At 40.0% G+C, this 20698-nt stretch overlaps 1 protein-coding gene across 3 annotated transcripts in view; it reads right to left on the bottom strand.

Moving 5' to 3' along the window:
- AP1AR (adaptor related protein complex 1 associated regulatory protein) overlaps positions 1–19105 on the bottom strand; it is a 41830-nt gene extending 22725 nt beyond the window's left edge. For all 3 annotated transcript variants that reach the window (XM_023219942.3, XM_023219945.3, XM_023219943.3), the window contains exon 1: positions 18667–19105. In XM_023219942.3, the coding sequence (XP_023075710.1) occupies positions 18667–18749 (83 nt within the window). In that variant the 5' untranslated portion in view covers positions 18750–19105. The remainder of the gene's footprint in view (positions 1–18666) is intronic.
- Between the last annotated feature and the right edge of the window lie 1593 nt (positions 19106–20698).

Here is a 20698-nt window from a genome sequence, read left to right as displayed (position 1 = left end):
GTGGCTAAGTGTTTGCTTTTCCCCACATCCTCGCCAACATCTATTGCTTTCTAACTTTTCAATAATGGCCATTCTGACTAGCACAAGATGGTATCTCACTATGCAATATATACAGGTAAAAAATCTGCAGTTGTACCCCATAAATCTATAAAAATTATACGTATCTTTTTTGAGACAGAGTCTCACTCTTACCCAGGCTGGAGTACAGTGACTGGATCTCAGCTCACTGTAACCTCCACCTCCCGGGTTCAAGCGATTCTCCTGCCTAAGCCTCCCAAATAGCCGGGATTATAGGCGTAAGATGGTATCTCACTATGCGATATATACAGGTAAGAAATCTGCAGTTGTACCCTCTAAATCTATAAAAATTATATATATATATTTCTTTTTCGAGACAGAGTCTCACTCTTACCCAGGCTGGAGTGCAGTGGCTGGATCTTGGCCACTGCAACCTCCACCTCCCGGGTTCAAGCGATTCTCCTGCCTCAACCTCCCAAGTAGCTGGGATTACAGGCGCCCATCACCACACCTGGCTAATTTTTGTAATTTTAGTACAGACGAAGTTTCAGTTTGGCCAGGCTGATCTCAAACTCCTGACCTCAGGTGATCTACCCACCTCGGCCTCCCAAAGTGTTGGGATTACAGGCGTGAGCCACTGCACCAAGCCTATACTTTTTTTTTTTATTTTAAGAAAAGTACCTTAGAGTGAGGATAGTGAATGGAGGAGGGAGGTATTGTTATTTTATTTTATTATTTTATTTTATTTTATTTTTTGAGATGGAGTTTTGCTCTTGTTGCCCAGGCTGGAATGCAATGGCGTGATCTTGACTCACCACAACCTCCGCCCACCGGGTTCAAGCGATTCTCCTGCATCAGCCTCTCGAGTAGCTGGGATTACAGGCATGCGCCACCACACCTAGCTAATTTTTTGTATTTTTAGTAGAGACAGGGTTCTCCATGTTGGTCAGGCTGGTCTCGAACTCCCGACTTCAGGTGATCTGCCCACCTCAGCCTCCCAAAGTGCTGGCGTGAGCCACCGTGCCCGACCAGGAGGTTATTTTATGTCGGGTGGTCAAGGCAGACCTCTCGGTTAAAGCAAAAGCAGAACAAAGGCCCCAAGGAAATGAGGAAGCCAGCTAGACGGATATTTGGAGGAAAAGAATTCTAAACAGAGGAAAAGCAAAAGCAAACGCTCTGAGGCAAAACTCTACTCGGCACAATCTAAGACAGCGAGATGGTCAGAATGGCTGGAATGAAGAAGGAAGGGAGACAAGGTCTGAGAGATAGCCAGGGTCAGATCACAAGCCTTTATAGACCATGGGAGGAGTTTTAGATTTTAATATTAATTAGGTAAGAACTCATAGAAGAGATTTTTGTCTTTAGCATTCACTCTGTTTTTTAAAACTTTTATCATGAACCTTTTCAAATATGCACAAAAGCAGAGAGAAGAGATTCATAAGCCCCCCTGCACCCATTACCCCACTTAAAAAGTTACTACTTCCTGATCGTGTTTCATTTATACTATACTCTTTTTTGTTTTATTTTTTTGTTGGTATTTACAGCAAATCTTGGACATGTTATATTACTCTTACTTCAACTGGCATCTCTAAGTGTTAAGAACTGGTGTTTTTTTTTTTTTTTTAGAAAAGCTAACATACCAACAAAATTTAAAGTAAATCTTTACTATTATCTAACGTCCAGTCCAGTCTATATTTCCACTTCCCCGATTATCTTTTTACACATGATTTGTTCAGATTAGAATCAAACAAAAGCCACACAGTATGTTTGCTTGTTAGGCCTCTTCCACCTCTTTTAGTCCATATCAGCCCCTTCCCAGCACCAGTGTCTGTTTTCATGCCATTGATTTGTTAAATTGTGTCACTTGTCCTACAAAATTTCTCACTTTCTGGAATTACCTGATATTTTTCCTCTTTAACTTTTTCTTCTATCCCCTGTATTTCCTGCAAATTAGTAATTTGATTTAAAAGTCTGATTATACTGAGCTTAATTTTTTTAGGCAAGAATGCTTCACTTATGGTACTTGCTATTGAATCAAACCATAAGGAACTTTACTTTTGCCTGCCTCACTTTTACTGATGATCTGTAAGTTAGGATATTTATGTCAGCCTAATCCATCCATCATAATGTTTCACATCAAGCTTTTACCAAATGGTTTTTAGCATCCACTGATAATCAGTACTCAGTTCTATTATTTCACTAGAGAGTACAGAAATAATGATTTTTTTTTTTTTTTTGAGACAGAGTCTCGCTCTGTGGCCCAGGCTGGAGTGCAGTGGCGCGATCTTGGCTCACTGCAAGCTCCGCCTCCAGGGTTCACGCTATTCTCCTGCCTCAGCCTCCCAAGTAGCTGGGACTACAGGCGCCCGCTGCCACGCCCAGCTAATTTTTTGCATTTTTAGTAGAGACAGGGTTTCACTGTGTTAGCCAGGATGGTCTCGATCTCCTGATCTCGTGATCCACCCGCCTCGGCCTCCCAAAGTGCTGGGATTACAGGCGTGAGCCACTGAAAAATAATGATTTTTAAATTCTATCATTTCTTAAGAATGTATTAGCTATAAGAACTTCACTGGAAGACCCTTAAAAGACAAGCTGACATGTTTTAAGAGACCAATTAGAAAGCTATTATAATAGTACAGCGAAGAAATGATGGTGGCTTGAATCACAGTAATAATAGTGGGAGTAATGAGAAGTAATTCTGAAGACAGGGCTGACAGAATTTGCTAATGTATTAGATATAAGGATGTATGTAAAAAGGAAAAAATCAAGACTATCTCCTAACTGTGAGGCCTGAACAATTAGGATGGATTTGTTATTTACCAAGATGAGGAAGCCTGGGAAAGAAGCAGGTTTGTGTTTTTAGATGCCTTGAGCTTGACATTCATATAAAGTTAGAGTCTGGGTGAGACTCCTCTATTCAAATTCAAAACCTACAACGTCAACATAAACATCAGTCCAAAAACCCCTTAAAAGTATTCCTATATTTAACCCTGGAGCTACTTCTCAATCTCAGATCAGTAAAAGTACTTTTCTTTTCTTCTTTTCTTCACACCCAGGAAATTTATCTTGCTTGCTTTTGCTGTCCCAATAAGGTTGTCGGTAGACAAAGATGCAATGTCAGCAATTTTCCCCCTGCCATACATACACTTCATGTTACTACCAATACATACATATGCCTATCGTTTCTAGGGATTTTACTTCTAAGCGATATGGAGAAATGGAAGTATAGTCTCTTCCTTGGGGACAGAGGAAGAGTGAGTTATCTCCCAGTAAGTTGGAAACAAAGAAAATAGAAATTAAAGCTATAAACAATACATCATGGATCAGTTACCTTCACATGCTAAGTTAACTTAAGGAAACAGAAGGGCTCCTGTAAGATTTAAAAGAAAGAGAAGGAAGCTAATCATATTTTTAAAAAGATGTGCAAAATATAAGAAACAGAAGAATATAAAATAGAGAAAGAAACGTTGGTAGAGCTCAGCCAAACTCTGTAGAAAAGTCCCCTGGTTCAAGGAACTGGGCTATCTAGTCCCAGTGGATGGTAGTGTTCCAAGGTGATGGGTTATTTGAATTGTATAATTAACTTTCTTTGTTCTGAATCTACACTCACTAAGCACCTCCCACCCTGTTAGTTCCTTGACAGTTACATTTCTCATTTAAAATTATTAAATTTACCTTAGTTTTCTCACCTGACCCAAAAGGTTGAAGGTGAGAGCCTGGGACATGATGAAATCACCAATGTGGTTGCCCAAACAGAACTATTATGTATTTTTTGTTTGTTTTGAGACAGTCTCACTCTTGCCCAGGCTGTAGTGCAGTGGTGTGATCTCAGCTCACTGCAACCTCTGTCTCTTGGGTTCAAGTGATTCTCCTGCCTCAGCCTCCCAAGTAGCTGGGACTACAGGTGTGCACCACCATGCCCGGCTGCTTTTTGTTTTTTGTTTTTTTTTTTTTTGAGACGGAGTCTTGCTCTGTCTCCCAGGCTGGAGTGCAGTGGCGCGATCTCCAGTCACTGCCAGCTCTGCCTCCTGGGTTCACGCCATTCTCCTGCCTCAGTCTCCCAAGTAGCTGGGACTACAGGTGCCCGTCACCATGCCCAGCTAATTTTTTTGTATTTTCAGTAGAGAGGTGGTTTCACCGTGTTAGCTAGGATGGTCTCGATCTCCTAACCTCGTGATCTGCCCGCCTTGGCCTCCCAAAGTGCTGGGATTACAGGTGTGAGCCACCACACTAGGCCTGATTTTTGTATTTTTAGTAGAGATGTGGCTTCGCCATATTGGCCAGGCTGGTCTCAAACTCCTGGCCTCAAGCAATCTGCCTGCCTCAGCCGTCCAAAAGTGTTGGAATTACAGGTGTGAGCCACCACACCCAGCCTAAAATTATGTATTAACGGGATAGCAAAAGTAGCCACAGGAAAAATCACATAACTCATCTTATTCAGGGTCCCCAAGTACTGTGTAGTAATATGTCATTATTACATAGGTACTGGTTGACAATATTTCCAAGAATGAAGTTGTAGATGTATATAGGGCAGCATCATTAAAAAAATGAGACAAAGCCAGGCGTGGTGGCTCACGCCTGTAATCCCAGTACTTTGGGAGGCCGAGGCAGGCGGATCACGAGGTCAAGAGATCAAGACCATCGTGAAACCCTGTCTCTACTAAAAATACAAAAAATTAGCCAGGCGCGGTGGCGGGCGCCTATAGTCCCAGCTACTCAGGAGGCTGAGGCAGGAGAATGGCATGAACCTGCGAGGAGCTTGCAGTGAGCCGAGATCGTGCCACTGCATTACAGCCTGGGCAACAGAGCAACACTCTGTCTCGGAAAAAAAAAAAAAAAGAGACAAAAGGAAACTGGATCACAGTATAAAAGCAGAAATTTGGTGCCAACTATTAATGTACATTTCTAAGAATCTTAGGTGAAAATTGAGTCTTAGAAGGAAAGACAGGAAACAAAATGAGCAAAAGCAGCAATATCTATTACAAAAGCTGACTCTCAATTACTGTTAGTTTAGAGAAAAAATAAGAACATTTTATTTTCTTCAATTTGAAAAAAAGTCAGTATTTTATTTACTTGAAGTTTCCAACTACATATGCTACAAAACCCAAAACATAACAAGCTATTAATATAATGGAGAGTAAAGAGAGGCTTGCATTTACTGAGGACCTATGATAGGTCAGGAACAAAGCTTATTTTTAGAATATGTATTTTGTATTCATTTCCTTCCCAGAATCATCCTATGAAGTATTGTTATCCTATTGGATAGATCTGCACTGTCCAGTATGATAACCACTAGCAGTATGATAAGTGGCTACTGAGCAACTGAAATGTGGCTAGTCTGAATTTTAAAGGCTATTATGTGTCAAATATGCACTGGATTTTGAAGGCTTAGTACAAAAAAAATATGTAAAGTATCTAAACTCCAAAAAGTAAGCTCTTTTCAACATACATCCAAGGTAAAGCATAGATAAGTATCTTTTAGCTCTTCCTCAATTCTTCCTCCTCCATGTTCAATCCATCACAGTTCTGTAGTTGAAAACACTGCTGTGCATGTTCTGATAATATGTGTATAGCCTGGAATCTAAAAGTGTGCTAATTTTATATGTAACACTGTTCATATTATATGCTTTTAGAACACTCTTATAAGAAAAAAATAAGTTTAATTGTATTATGCATAAAACATTTTATTAATAAACTATCATTCATAAAAAGGTTTTCACTAAAAATTAGGAGTGTATAAATCTGGTGACATTTAAAGTTAAAAGAAAATCTGATCTAATATTTTCAATCATAACTGCTTAAGAATCTAAAAATAAAGGAGAATAGCCACCCTACTTTTTTAGACCTATTGTTAGCCTATAAGTAGGTCATATTGTACAAAGCTTCCCACATTTGCTAAATAAAATTATAGTGTAAATTGGCACAGAACAATCTAAGATTCTTCTATTATGCAAACATAATTGCTTAAAAATAAGGAAGCTAAAAACCAGTATTCTCTGCTTTCACATTTGTAACTTCTGACTAAACCTGCTGAATCTCAAATTAATTTCGTTTATAATGACAACAAAACAACTCCGTAAGAAAACCCCAAGTTTATACAGACCAGAGATTTGGGGAGGTGTGAATGTTGGAGGTACCATAGGAAACAAGAGAAAATGGCAAGAGTAAATCTAAGGAGGCCTCCTTCACCCATCTTTGGGCAAAAATCAGTGTAACACTGCATTATTACTGACAGGAGACTGCTGCACACCTTTGGAAGTTGATGTACAAAAGAAAAAAAAATGGTTATGAGTCCCTGAACTAGGCATGATACATTTAGAAACTCTCGAATATAGGTAATTAGTCTTGACAATTCTGTTTTAGAAAAGCAGTTATTCTTATCCTGTGGCATAAAACAATTGCCTTTTAAAAATAAACATTACTGAGTTTCACCTTCAAGTTGACTGAGAGAGCCTGGATATTACATTCCAGTCTGTTCACCAATTAGTTTATCCTTGTGGCAATACAACAGGGTTTTAATTATTAGAGTCTGTAATCCGATAGGACAAGTTTCCTTCTTCAAAATTTGTGGGCTCTTTTATGGCCCTTTGCTCTTCCATAAAAATTGCTGGAATCAGCTTAGGTTCCAAAAAATTCCTATTAGGAATTTAACTGCAAATGCACTAAATTTCTAGTAAATAGGCGGAGGACATCTTAAGCACAGCGAGTCTTTTTACCCATGAAAATGGTATTGCCCCGCATTTATTTAGATGGCGTCTTTAAAAACATTGTTCTAGTCTTACACATCTATTGATTACTAGTCGCTCATATTTTTTCATTGCTATCTTAAAAGGTAATTTTAAAATATGCACTATTTGTTGCTGGTATATAGGAATATTGTACAATAAAGTTTTGACACAAGTATTAGATTGCATTTCTCATCAACAGATTGAAAAAATATCTAACAATACCAAGAGTTAGGAAATGAAACAATGAAAATTCATTATCAGTATAGGTTTATAGTATAATTATTTTGAAGAAGTTTTATTTTTCTAGTAAATTTGAAGAGCTACATAAGCTATGACTCAGCAATTCTATTCCCAGGTATATCCACCTAAAGAATCTTCTGCACATGTGTACAAAGAGACATTTATCTCTTTGCACAAATTGAGGTAGTTTGTGAAAGAAAAAGAAAAAAAAAAAAAAAGAAGTTGGAAATGATCTAAAGGCCCATCAACAGAAGGGTGAAGTAATTATGGCCTATTCATATAACACAACACTGCACAGGAACAGAAATGTATGACTTGAACCAGAAGTAAACCTTGGTTCACATAAGCTGCTCCTATAAGTGCCAAGAACGATACAAGTCCTAAACAGTGAGTGGGGATAAATGTATAGAATGAACGTATGAATAACGTATGCAATCAAATTTGAGGCTAAGCAAGGAATAAGTTGGACTAGGGTGGTGTCAGTGAGAAAAGTGGATGGATTCAAGAAATATTTAGAAGATAAAAATCATCTGGTTTGGGAGATGGACTGGAAAATAAGAGATGATGGGAGAAGTGTCAGAATCCCAATGGGGATGTAATGTGAAAGCAGCAGTATCAAGAGTGAAAGTACAAGAGAAAAATAAATGCGGTAAATCCAAGACATAAGCCTTAAATGCCAGCAGTGAAACGATAAAGGACAAAGTGATGTGAGAAGCTGGAAGAATTCTCTAGCAATACAGCAGTATCACATAAAGCTGAGCTGTGAAGAAAATGATTAGGGGGCACATAATATGTGCGTTTAACTTTCATGAATCCAGTCACATGCCCTGGAGGAAAGAAGATGATAAGTAATTTGGGCAACAATCCACTATTCTATTCAAGAACATTTATATTCAGGAGTGTTAAGTAGGGTAAAAGTTGAGGAGCTGTAAGAGGCTCCAAAAACAACGATTTCAAGAAAACAGAAGTGTACTTTTCCTCTTAACAGTCTAGAGTCCCTCCAAGTCATCCATGGACATTCATTTACATGTAATTCTTATGGTCCTGCGAGCTGTCTCTAAATGAAGTAAAGCAGGCTTCTGCGTATCCACTCTACTACTACTGAAGACGTGAAAGTGGACTGTGTTATAGCTTGGATGTTTGTCCCCTAACAATCTCATGTTGAAACTTGATCTCCATTGTTAGGGGTGGGGCCTAATGGGAAGTGTTTAGGTAATAGTGGCGGATCCCTCATGAATGGCTTGGTGCCAACCTCATCCTCATGGTTACGAGTGAGTTCCCATGAAAGCAGGTTGTTAAAAAGAGCCTGGCACTCCTTCCTTGCTTCCTCTTTTGCCGTATGATTTCTGCACACACTGGCTTCCCTTCACCTTTTGCCCCTAAGTGGAAGCAGTCTACACCTTACCAGATGCAGATGCCAAATCCTGAACTTTTCCAGACGTCAAAATTGTGAGCCAAGTAAGCCTTTTTTTTTTCTTTATAAATTACCCAGCCTCAGATATTCCTTTATGTCAACACAGCCTAAGACAGATTCAAACACGTAAAGGACATCAGAGGGGTAGAAAAGAAAGGCTATGACTGGTTCTTGGAGCATAATACTCTGAACCATGGAGGCATATACAGAAATTTGGAAGAATTTGAAACTAATGTGGTACAAAAGTGGAGATACTCGCATACATACTCACTTATCGATGTTCTCAAGGTAGATTTCAAGATACTTTTATTAAAGATAAATAAAATTCAGTCTTGTTCTTCAGTCTTGTTAAGAATACGCTTAACATGCAGTATTTTATGCTTCTCATTTTATTTTGCATAGCAGGCAAATACTCATATCAAAGTTAAGTAAAAGGTAACTGAAAAATTATCACAAATTCTACATTGATATTTTACCTTTTCTTCATATTCCTCTTAATATCTGTTAGAATAAAACAACAAAGTCTTTCCCTGTATGTTTTGCTTGACACTATAAATAAATGATGAAGAATCATGTTAAATTGTTCCAAAGTCTATTAAAAATTAAAAGCTTCCCAAGACTGCTATTTTTTTTTTTCAGAACAGAAGACTGGAAAGATTATAAATCTAATGCCTGGCAAAAACTATTACAAAGATGATGGAAACATTGTTTTTCAATTAGTATCAAATATTTCAATAGAGATTTAACCACTGAAATCTCAAGGGATAAAATCAATAGATTTTTCCAGGTAGGGATAGCAGTGACATAAGGTGATATGACGGTTAATTTTATATGTCAACATGAGTGGGTCACCAGATGCCCAGATATTGGGCTAAACATTATATCTGGTACATCTGCAAGGGTGTTAGAGAACAGACTTGCATTTGAATTGGTGGACTGAGTAAAGCAAATTCCCCTTTCCAAGGTGGGTGGGCTGCCATCATTCAATCCATTCAGGGCCTGACCAGAACAAAAAAGTTGAAGGAAGGTTGAATTGAATTCTCTCTACCTGACTGCTTGAGCTTAGATGCTGGTCTTCTGCCCATGAACTGAGACTTACACGACCAGCTTTCCTGGGTGTCCAGCTTGCAAATAACAGACTGTGGGACTTAACCTCCATAATCATATGAGGCAATTCTTTATGACAGTTCTCATTTTATATCTATATCTATATACATGTAAACATAGAAATACAGATACCTCCCACTGGTTCCATTTCTCTGGAGATCCCTAATACAGGTAGTAATAATAATCATATTTACTGTTTAATAAGCTCCTTCCTAATAAAGCCACATTTAGGAAGAATATGTTCAAAAACTTAATTTTATGCCTTGGCAGAGAAGAGACAAATTCTTCCCTCCAACCATGTCAAAGACATAATGCAAGGGTTTAAAAAACAGTCATTGCCTTTTAACAGCCTGATTTAAAGGAAACTAATAATGAGAAGGGACCTTAGAGGTCTCTTAGTTCTTTGCTATTTGTCCTCTGCAATTTGTGTGCAGCATCTGAAATCACTGACAACCCCCTTCTTTTGGAAACTGTTGCCACTTAGTTATCTATGCCACTGAATCTTCCAATTGTTTATTTCTGTAAGTTACTGAGCGACAGGCATAGCTATGTAATACAGCAACATGCATAGCTATACATTTGAAATATTTTAAACCCATGTATCCAAAAGGCTTATAATTTAACAGGGTAGACACACAGAAATTAACAACTACTATGCTGTGAGATGGGATATGTTCAGATGAGGCGTCATGAAAAATCAGCCTGAGGCAGAGGAATGAGCCAGGCCTCCAGGCAGATAAAAGAGATGTTTCAAGGAGCAGCAGGTACCAAAGGCAAGTGGGAGTGAAAAGAACCCGACATATTCAAGATACTGTATTCATTAATTCTGCCAACAAGTATTTACTGAACATGTAATAGATACTAAGCACTTAACTGAGAGCTAGGTATTCATTCAATGGTATGGGAAAAAAGGCATAAACTCCTTCCTTTTTATTGAGAGCAGCGGACAGACATTAACCAAATAATCACACTATTTCAATATAACTATAAACTAAGAACATGCACAGAAGAAAAGCAGATGGTTCCATGATGATGTGCAGACTTACCCTCTGGAGGGTAGGAGATGGTTTTGGAAGAATTCTGTAGGGAAGAATTCTTAAGCTGGCATCTACCAGATGAATGAATAGCAGTTATCTAAGTAAAAAGGAAAGAAATAGATTCAAGGAAAAGTGTGCCACACATGAAGCAAAAATAAAAAAATAAAAGGAGAAAGAAGAGGTAGGCAAGGAAAAGATTAACACACGGCCTTGAAAGCTCCATGAAGATTTCAGTCTTTATCCTACAAGTTTGGTAAGCCACTTTAGAATTTATGTTGTATGTGTGTCACAGATTTGCATTTAAAAGGCAAAAGATCTATTGACTCTGAAAAAAAACCAGAGTATCAGATGTGCATTTAAGACTACTTTGATTCCAGGGTGCAGGATAAATCGAAAAAGGTCAGGAATACATGTGGATAGACCCACTTGATAGTCTATTCACTCAGTCGACAAATATTTATTGAGCAGCTACTATGTGGCAAGCACCGCTAGCACACTGTAGATACAGAAACAAACGAAGTCTCTGACCACATGAAATTTTTACTCTATTAAGGGAGAACAGTCAACAGACAAACAAATGCTCAGAGTCTACAAAGTCATGGAGTGGTAAGTGCCACGAAGGAAAACAAAGTAGTGTCAGAGAATGGCGAACAAGGAATACACACAGAATTACTGGAAATCTAGGCAACAAATGATGACAGCCTGGATCAATGTGGCACCAGCGAGAGAATGGGTGGACTGAAGAGTTATTTAAGAGATAAAAAAAAATCATCTGGTCTTGAGGATGGACTGGAAAAGTGGGATGATGGGGAACGGTGTCAAAGACAACTCCTAGGTTAGCAGCTATATGCAGGTCATTCTTTAAGGAGAATATAGTGTGAGAAGAGTCTAATAGAAGTTTTGAAGGACTCCAAAATGTCATAACTGAGAAGAAAATGAATATGCAGAGGGCAACAGCAGCAGGGAAGGTGAACATTAGGTTACTTTGAAGACTGAGTGAGAAGTGAGGAAACACTTCTCAAAGAAGACATCAAGACTAGGCAAGACCAGACAATTCCTAAGAAAAGTATTTAAGGGAAAAGATAGGAGATAGGGTAACAGCTAGAGTGAGATGTTGGAGTCTACAAAAGGTTTCGTGTTGCTTTCCTTTTGGTTTTCAGATTAGGGAGACACAAGTTCAAAAGGGCATATTAGGAGGGTAGAACTATAAATATAGAGGACAGAAGGGTCTGTTCTAAGGCTGAGAGGATATAGATGTCAGAAAGACCTAACATGTAGGGGCCTTTCAGAAGGTAGGGACTTGATAACCTGGGTTTGAAGGATGAGTAACAGGAAGGAACTTGATACGGTTCTTAGTTTCATGGCTTAGGTGACTACTTATACCACTTACAAGGTAGCGAACAAAACAGTAGAAAAGGCTGGGGATTAAACAGGAAAAAGGAGGAAAGGGCTATGAGAAGGAAACAAAGATGAATTCAACTTTACAAAATGAATTTACGGTTATGTTTGATAGCTAAGTGGAACTACATAGTAGCAATTAGATATTTCAGAGCTCAGACTGAGATGACTGAACTTATTAGCATATAGGTAGTAGGTGAAGTACTATCACCCAGGAAAAGTACATTAAAGCTAAAAATGTATTAGGAAAGAATAGAATGAGATTCAGAACAGAGCCTTAGGGAGTCTTTAAGGTTTAACAAAGAATGTTTAAAAAATCCATATCCATTTAAATGCACTACTGTTTTCCTTCCTATCTTCTGAAATTCCAAGGGAAACATCTTACACTTTTATATTTTTTTTCAAAACTGAAAAACATGCAGAACCAAAATAAATCTTCTAATGATGACACTATTGATTTCTATATTTTAGCAATATATAATAAATATTTTTAAAATTCTCAAAGGTACTCAATATGATCTCTTTAAAAACAAAACGGTGAGTCAATATAAAACTGGTAGGGTATGTGTTTAAGTATCTGGGTATGTGGTGTTTTTGCCAAAGTTAGGGAATTATCTTTAGGCCATAACAAAAATGAAGGATAGGAGAAACTACAGTTTTGTAGACCCTGCAAGTTCAAATAACTCTTCTGGCTGTTCATTCAACAAATGTAAGATACTGAGAATGGATAGAGTGATAAAACACAGTCCTTGACCTTGAGGAGCTCTCAGCCTATATCATGGTACATATGATACCAGGAGCTGGCAACTATGGCCCACTGGCCAAATCTGGCCCTCTGCCTGTTTTTGTAAATAAAGTTGCATTGAAATACAGTCACACTCATTTGTTGAAACACTGTCTATGGCTGCTCTTGCACTAAAACAGCCAAGTTCAGTAGTTGCGACAGACCACACCACCTGCCAACCCTAAAATACGTGTTACCTGGCCCATTACAGAAAAAGTTTGCCAACCCTTGATATACAGCAAAAATAAGCCTGTAGAAAATATTATTTCCTCAGGGAGATAATATGGCTTCAGGGGCTTGGAGCGAGTTTCACAGGGAAGGTAAGCAAGGTAAGGTAAAGGTAAGTGAAAGCTCACAAAAAAACTAAAAAAAGAAGAAATATCACAGAGGTCAGGCACAGTAGCTCACGACTGTCATTCCAACACTTTGGGAGGCTGAGGTATGCAGATCACTTGAGTTCAGGAGTTTGAGACCAGCATGGGCAACATGGTGAAACCCTGTTTCTACAAAAAATACAAAAATTAGCCAAGCGTGGTGGCCTGCGCTTGTAGTCCCAGCTACTCGAGAGGCTGAGGTAGAACTGTTTGAGCCCGGGAGGTGGAGGTTTTAATAAGCATAGATTGCACCACTGCACTCCAGCCTGGGTGACAGAGTGAGACCTCATCTCAAAAAATAAAAATAAAAGTAAAAAATAAATATAACCCACAAAGACACAGGGTTAGAAAACACTGTATTTGGTCAGGCACAGTGGCTCACGCCTGTAATCGCAGCATTTTAGGAGGCCGAGGTGGGGGGATCATGAGGTTAGGAGTTTGAGACCAGCCTGGTCAACATGGTGAAACCCCGTCTCTACTAAAAAAATACAAAAATTAGCCAGGTGTGGTGGCATGCACCTGTAATCCCAACTACTCAGGAGGCTGAGGCAGGAGAATTGCTTGAACCTGGGAGGCGGAGGTTGCAGTGAGCAAGATCGCACCACTGCACTCCCAACTTGGGCGACAGAGCAAGACTCCGTCTTGGGGGGTGGGGGAAGAAAACACTGTATTTTAGGAAAGCAAGAACAAGCACAGTCCATCTGGTATATAGGATATTGAAAGTGGTAAGTGAGAGGATGGGAGAGAATAACACTGGTAAAAACAGGTTAAGGTTACATTGCTTTGTCAGAAGTTTCAACTAGTAGGCTGGGAGGATAGTAATTTATCAAAAACATTAAAATGCTAAGATTTATGAATGACAAGTTTTTTGAAATTAGAATAGCTTTAATGTTATTCTTTTAATGTTTTTCTCACTGATTAGTATCCTGACATTTTTTGACAAAGAGATTATAGAAACCCAAATATAGAACTAAATATAATCCTAAGCGTACAAATGGACATTATGCCATACATGTGAATGCCATGTAATTCATCATGCTGTTACAGAAGGAAAAAAGACTTCGCAATTTAGGGCCGCGCGCGGTGGCTCATGCCTGTAATTCTAGCACTTTGGGAAGCCAAGGTGGGCAGATTGCTTCAGGTCAGGAGTTCGAGACCAGTCAGTCCAACATGGTAAAATCCCATCTCTACTAAAAATACAAAAATTAGCCAGGCATGGTGGCAGGTGCCTGTAATCCCAGCTACTTGTGGAGCTGAGGTAAGAAACACTTGAACTCAGGAGGCGGAACGGAGGCTGTAGTGAGCCAGGATCGCACCAGTGCACTTCAGCCTGGGCAAGAGAGCAAGATTTCTTCTTGGGGAAAAAAAAAAAGACTTAGAAATTTAGCTATGGGAATCAGGGAGGAGATGGAAGTTGGTGAACAAAGGAAAGAAACAATCCAATATGGGTTTTAGAAAGCCTAACTCATGACAGGAAGGGAGGGTGGGCTGAAGTATGACAGCTACAGTACAGACAGTAGTCTGGAAGCTGCTGACTAAGCGGTTTGAAAGGCAATGTTTATGGCAGAAGACAGGAAGGAAACAGGTTCGGTACGTTTAAGGAGAGACTGAAAATAATATATAGAGATTTAATTGAATATATCCAAGAGTTCCTCTTAGGTAGACAACTGAAAAGATCTACAAGCAGAAGATGAGATTTGGAAGTAGTGGTGGTTGAAATCATAGAAATGGGTAAAATTTCTTCAGGGGCAGGTAATACACACATGAAGGAAATTAAACAAAAGAGAGAAGACAGGAAAAACCCCACATTTAATAGACAGTAAGAATAGCTAGGAGAGAAACAGAAAAACAAGATAAAGGTCATGTTGCAGAAGTCAAGTGCATAGGTTCAAGAAAAAGACAGCTTAGCACACAGAATAAAGAGTCAAGTTGTTCAGGTATATTCATAAATTCTTCTGGTGACAAAGTTCAAGATACTGCAATGAGAGAGATAGCAACCAAATGTTTACCTATAGAATAAGTGCCATGAACTATTTGTGGTGGTTAAGGATAAGAACTCTGAATTCAGAGGGACCTGAGTTGCAATCCCAGCTCTGCTACCCTGGGAAAGTTCAACTTTCTAAGTTTCAGTTTTCAACCTATAATATATAGAATATGTATACTTACTTGCCCTACTTAGAACAGTGCCTGGCACATAGAAAGTAATGGAATGTTAGCAGTTATTATTAAAAGCACTTTTACTAGGAATGGAAAAGCAAATCACTGTAAACTATTGCCTGAAAGCAACTTTGCTGCCAGAGCCAAAAAGGCCAACAAATGTTACATATTGATAAAGATACAAAATATGGTTATACCTTTCTATAAAAACTATAGTTTATCTTAAGTAGAATTACTATGTGGAATTATACAGTAATATAGAAATAGGAATTAAATACAACACAATAAAACTTAATTGGGTCTTCCATCTGAGAAAGAAAAAACTAAGAAATATACAAAGGCCTGCTCAGAGAAACAGGAGAACTGACCAGCAGATGGAGCTCTGTAGAAAGTGTTGGCAGGCAAAAAGTGAAGAAGTATGACTTATTAAGATGCCTAGGTTTTTTTTCCTTAAAGACATTTAATTGTCTCTGCTTAAATCACCAAATAATTTTATTAGTAGTAAGGTTTCCAACATACCTCAACACTGATATTGATATTTTGACCGGTGAAACATATCCTAGAATATACAATACTAGAATTCCCTAGTATTTTATAAACGGAAAAAGTGGTAATTCTGGTTTTCAGATTGAATAGTAAAAAATGAATGATCTGAGTTTGAGATTTCTCAGGGGTACGTCGATCGGCAAGACTCAGAAACCAGGCCTCAGATCATAAAGTATCCCTGTGAAGTCTAGCTTAAATCAAGCTAAAAAAGTTGAGGACACCCTCTTCTTCTGCGGTCACTACAATGACACATAGGATCAAATCAAGTTTTTGTGACTACTCCTCAACTTTTCACCTTTAGAAGAACTACTAACTATCCAGACCTATACTTGAAAGAAAATCAAAACAGTTGATTAAAAAAGAAATTAAAATAAGAGACAGTTTAACCTTACTGCACAAGTAACTATGTCCATCTGTCTCTACATGCTTACTGGAAGCTGCTAAAACAGTATTAAAATTGATGTTAAACAATAAGTTAATCAGAAAATTCAAGTAAGGGAACTGTCAAATCCTATGTTTATAGACTTAAAGTAATAGGATTAATATCACCATTGTATGATTTTAGATGACAGTGTCCACAACCTATAAACTCTCACTGCCTCCACAGGACTTGTTCAAGGAGTTTTGCCCACAAACAGTAAAAATCCAACCACAGGTTGAGTATACCTAACCTCAAAACCCAAAATCTGAAATGTTCCAAAATCTGAAACTTTTTGATTGCCAACATGTTATTCAAAGGAAATGCTCATTGGAGAATTCTGGATTTCAGTTTTTCTGATACTAAACCATATACAATGCATATATTCCAAAATCTGAATAAAAATCTGAACTCCAAAGCAAGTATTTCAGATAAGAAATACTCAACCTGCTGGCCGGGCACGGTGGCTCATGCCTGTAATCCCAGCACTTAGGGAGGCCAAGGCAGGCGGATCATGAGGTCAGGAGATTGAGACCACCCTGACTAACACGGTGAAAACCGGTCTCTACTAAAAATACAAAAAAATTAGCCAGGCGTGGTGATGGGCGCCTGTAGTCTCAGCTACTCGGGAGGCTGAGGCAGGAGAATGGCGTGAACCCGGCAAGCGAAGGTTGCAGTGAGCCGAGATCGCACCAGTGCACTCCAGCCTGGGCGACAGAGCGAGACTCTGTCTCAAAAAAAAAAAAAGAAAAGAAATACTTATAGTCAACCTGTTTATGTTTTTATGGCATATCTACAATTAACACTCACGCTGATTCATGGATTTCCTCCTGCCACCTCCCTATGCTGCCAAGTTCATAAGCTGAGGGAGTAGAACATACAATTTTAATGCTGTACTCTACGGAGACCACATGAAAAAAGCAAAACTAAAGTCCCACAGACACATCATGTAGTCCAAAGTCAAGTATAAAGTTTCTTGTTTATCCATTTATAATGTAAGTACTGCTCCCCACAAACCAACTTTCTTAAGAGCTAAAATTTAACGCCCTGTAACACAACTACGAATAATAGTAAAAGCCAAAGACTGTGTGGTATCTAGCTTTTGGGCAAGCCTACTTAAGCAGCCTGACCTTGTAAATTGCATTCACACATAAAAATTAGAAATACTTAAATCAGATGATCCTGGATGACAAGATAAAACAGTTGTCATGTCCCACTCAACAGTAAGAACTCATAAATTAGGGAAATCGAAATATTAAACTAGGCACAAACAGCAAATCCTTGCCCTTCCATTCTAGAAATAATCAGTGTAAAACCCTAGCTACTTTGTATCAGAAAGGTGACACAATGCCTAATGAATGAATGAGAATCCTATTTTATAAGATCTCCATTACCAAAGATTCAAATCATGATCATTTAGTTCAATTTATGTTGTAACATCTTATTACCCAATAATGTTAAATGGAACAGATTATGAAAAATTAGCAATCTGTTTCAGAAAGGGCAAAATAATCCTTACACAAACTGGCTTGATTCAGATTTTCAATTCTAGATTTGAATTTGAGGGGTATTTAATAACAACAAAGTCAACCCCAAAGGAATTTGCTCTAATTTTTTCAATATCCATGAAATAAAATACACAAAAAATGGAATTATGAAATTACTATTCTGTGGATGGTGCATATACAAAACCTAAGAACATCCCAGGTTTACTTAAGAGAAGTTAAGTTCAGGACTGCAATTTACCTAATGTTATAGGACGTTTGAGTAGCAATCAGGGCAGGGAATTCCTCTCGAAATTTCAAAAACTTAATATGAAAAAATTACATATAGCCCCTGTGTTACCAGCACCAAGAATCTGAATGCCCATTGGGAACTCTGTAATTCAGCAAGTCTTTGTAGCTATCAAAGAGTTCATCAGTAGCTATCAAAGAGTTCATCAGCATCTGGAACCTTATTTTACTCCAGCATCCAAATGACTTCTGGGTAAAATCAGTCTGAGGCATTAACTCCGTAGCCAGATCCCACCTGCTCTGCCTGGGCTAAAGAGAGGGTCAAATACAGGGATACTAGCTTTGGCATTAAACCCAAGCTCAGCGCAGGGTGTGTCCAGGTTGCCCTGGAGCCGATCCTACAGCCCATTAGCGCGAGGTTACCCCTTGTTTCCTGGAGATGATGTCTCCCGTGACTCCTTCCCCGCGTGACAGGGTGCCCTGGCAGGAGCGACACCCTGCCCCCTCTTCTACCTCTTTCCGAGGAGGCCCAGAGACCAGCCCCCAGACTGGGCCTCCAACACGACCACCCGTCTGACGTCTGCTAAGCAAGTGAGTGTAGCCGGGCTCTTGGCCGCCACCTCCAGCCGCCGGGGGACAGTGAAAGGGATTCCCCGCCGGGGGCCGAATAGGAGGAGCCATGGGGGCCGGGCCCCTCCCCCAGCGGGCTTACCCTCCGCCGCCGCCTACTCGCTGCAGCCGCCCCGCTTCCTTGCGGAGCAGCCCGAAGCACTGCGTCCAGCAGCAGTTCCCCATCGCATGCCGCCCAGGCGCCGCCGCTCCTCCTCCTCCTCCCGCTCAATGCCCAATCCCAGGCCCGGCAGCCGCATCCGCGCGGCACGAGCCGAAATGGGGTTCAGGGACCGAGGGTGGGCCAGCCGGAGCGCGGCGGCGTGAGGGGACTGGGCGGCGAAAGAGACGAGGCGCTAGGGAACAAAGGCAGTGTTTACTCCCGCGGCCGTAGAGCCACCGCCGCGCGAGGGAAGAGCACCGGACTGAAGGGTCTAGACTCCTTCGCCGCCCGCATGGCCCTTCTTGCTTCAGCCCCCAGCCCTGCGCGAGTGACCGCCTCCAGCTGCTGAAGGAGGCCAGTCCCCGCGAGCCTACACCCTGGCCCCGCCCCCCAGCGCGCCCAGGCCCCCGCTCGCCGCCGACGCTGCCACACCCCCGGCCTCTACCGCGCCCCAATTGGGCGCCCTGCCTCGGGGCCCCGCCTTCTCCGGTGACTGGCCTTTGCGACACTTCCGCTCGCTACTGGTCCGGCCGCCTCTGCCTGCGAGAGGGTTCAGTTTCTGCGTGCGGACGTTTGTTTTGTTGGACCTTGACCTGACTAGGAAATTTCCCTGTTTCATTGCAGTTTCGGGCATCCTAGTCCGGAGCACGCTGGGCTTGGCATGGTTAAGGCTCAGCCTTCGCACTTTGTATCAAAGGCGTGTGAGGAGCTCGAGTCCCAGGCCGGAAGTTATAAGTGCGAAGGGGCGTTTCTCTGCATGGTGTGCTTAGTTTTTGTTACTATTGCACCGTAGGTGGAGAATAGAGTCGGGAGCTGAGGTTACTTTGAACGCACCAAGATTTTTTTCCGGTCTCTGGTTTGTATCTTAATCTCCATACTGTTAGTGTTTTAGGGAAACAATAATGGTGCACTATTGGCCTCGTTTTGTTTAAAATCAGATCTTCAAATAATTTTGGGTCGGGTAGTTGGGGTTCAGAGGAAATTGGCAAGAGGGCTGGGGTTTTTCGGGGACGCCAGCGTTGCCATTCCAAGCATGCTGCCCAGAACTGCTGTAGATGGGAAGAGAAGGCTGCTCTGATGGGTCCGCAGCCCTCAAGTGCTACCATGTAACTCGCGTCTTGTTTGGCCTCAAGACAGTTGGCCTCACAATAGATATAAGATGTGGCTTAGTGGACACCTAGTCCAGTGGATAGGAGGATGCTCTCGTAGACTGGACACATCAAGTTTTTAGCCTGTTTAATTAAACCTAGAAAAACTGTTAGATTTTAGAAAATTTTTATTGATGATAAAATGTTCTCTGAACTCATTTTCTTGCTGCTTTAAATACCTGTCCGGTTTCAATTTTAGCACTGCTACTTAACTAATGTTTATTTTATTTGGGTTTTAGTTATTTTTGTAATCAGAAGCATGGGATAACATTTGTCCCAATGGTCTGCTTTCAGTGAATGTTGGGATGACCGAATGACTTCCTAAATAGTGAATGCATTTTCTTCTTCCAGCTCTTGAAATTAGACAAATGTATTAATGAAATAGTCATTAGAATTCAACTATAAAGGTTTACAGAAACTGGCACATCTATCCTATGGAATATTTAGTAACAAAGAGGAACACACTAGATGAACACACCTTGAAATGAATCTGTAGGAAATTATGGTTAAAGAAAAAGCCAATCTCAAATGCTTATATACTGTGTAATTTCATTATGTAACATTTCAGAATTGACAAATTTATATAAATGGACAACAGAATAATTGATTGCCACAGGTCAGGGATGGAAATCCTGCATCTTGTCTATATTAATGTCAATTATCCTGGTTGTGATATTGCAATAGTTTTGTAACATGTCACCATTGGGGGAAACTAGATTAAAGGTATACGCGGTCATCTGTATATTATTTCTTAAAACTGCATGTGACACTACAATTGTCTCAATATAAAAAGTTTGATTAAAAAATATAGCTATAGACTTGAC

This window comes from Piliocolobus tephrosceles, chromosome 3 (assembly GCF_002776525.5).
Source record: "Piliocolobus tephrosceles isolate RC106 chromosome 3, ASM277652v3, whole genome shotgun sequence".
Lineage (NCBI taxonomy): Eukaryota > Metazoa > Chordata > Mammalia > Primates > Cercopithecidae > Piliocolobus > Piliocolobus tephrosceles.
The sequence above is the reverse complement of the archived record's forward strand: the minus strand, read 5'-3'. Positions and strand labels throughout refer to the sequence as shown.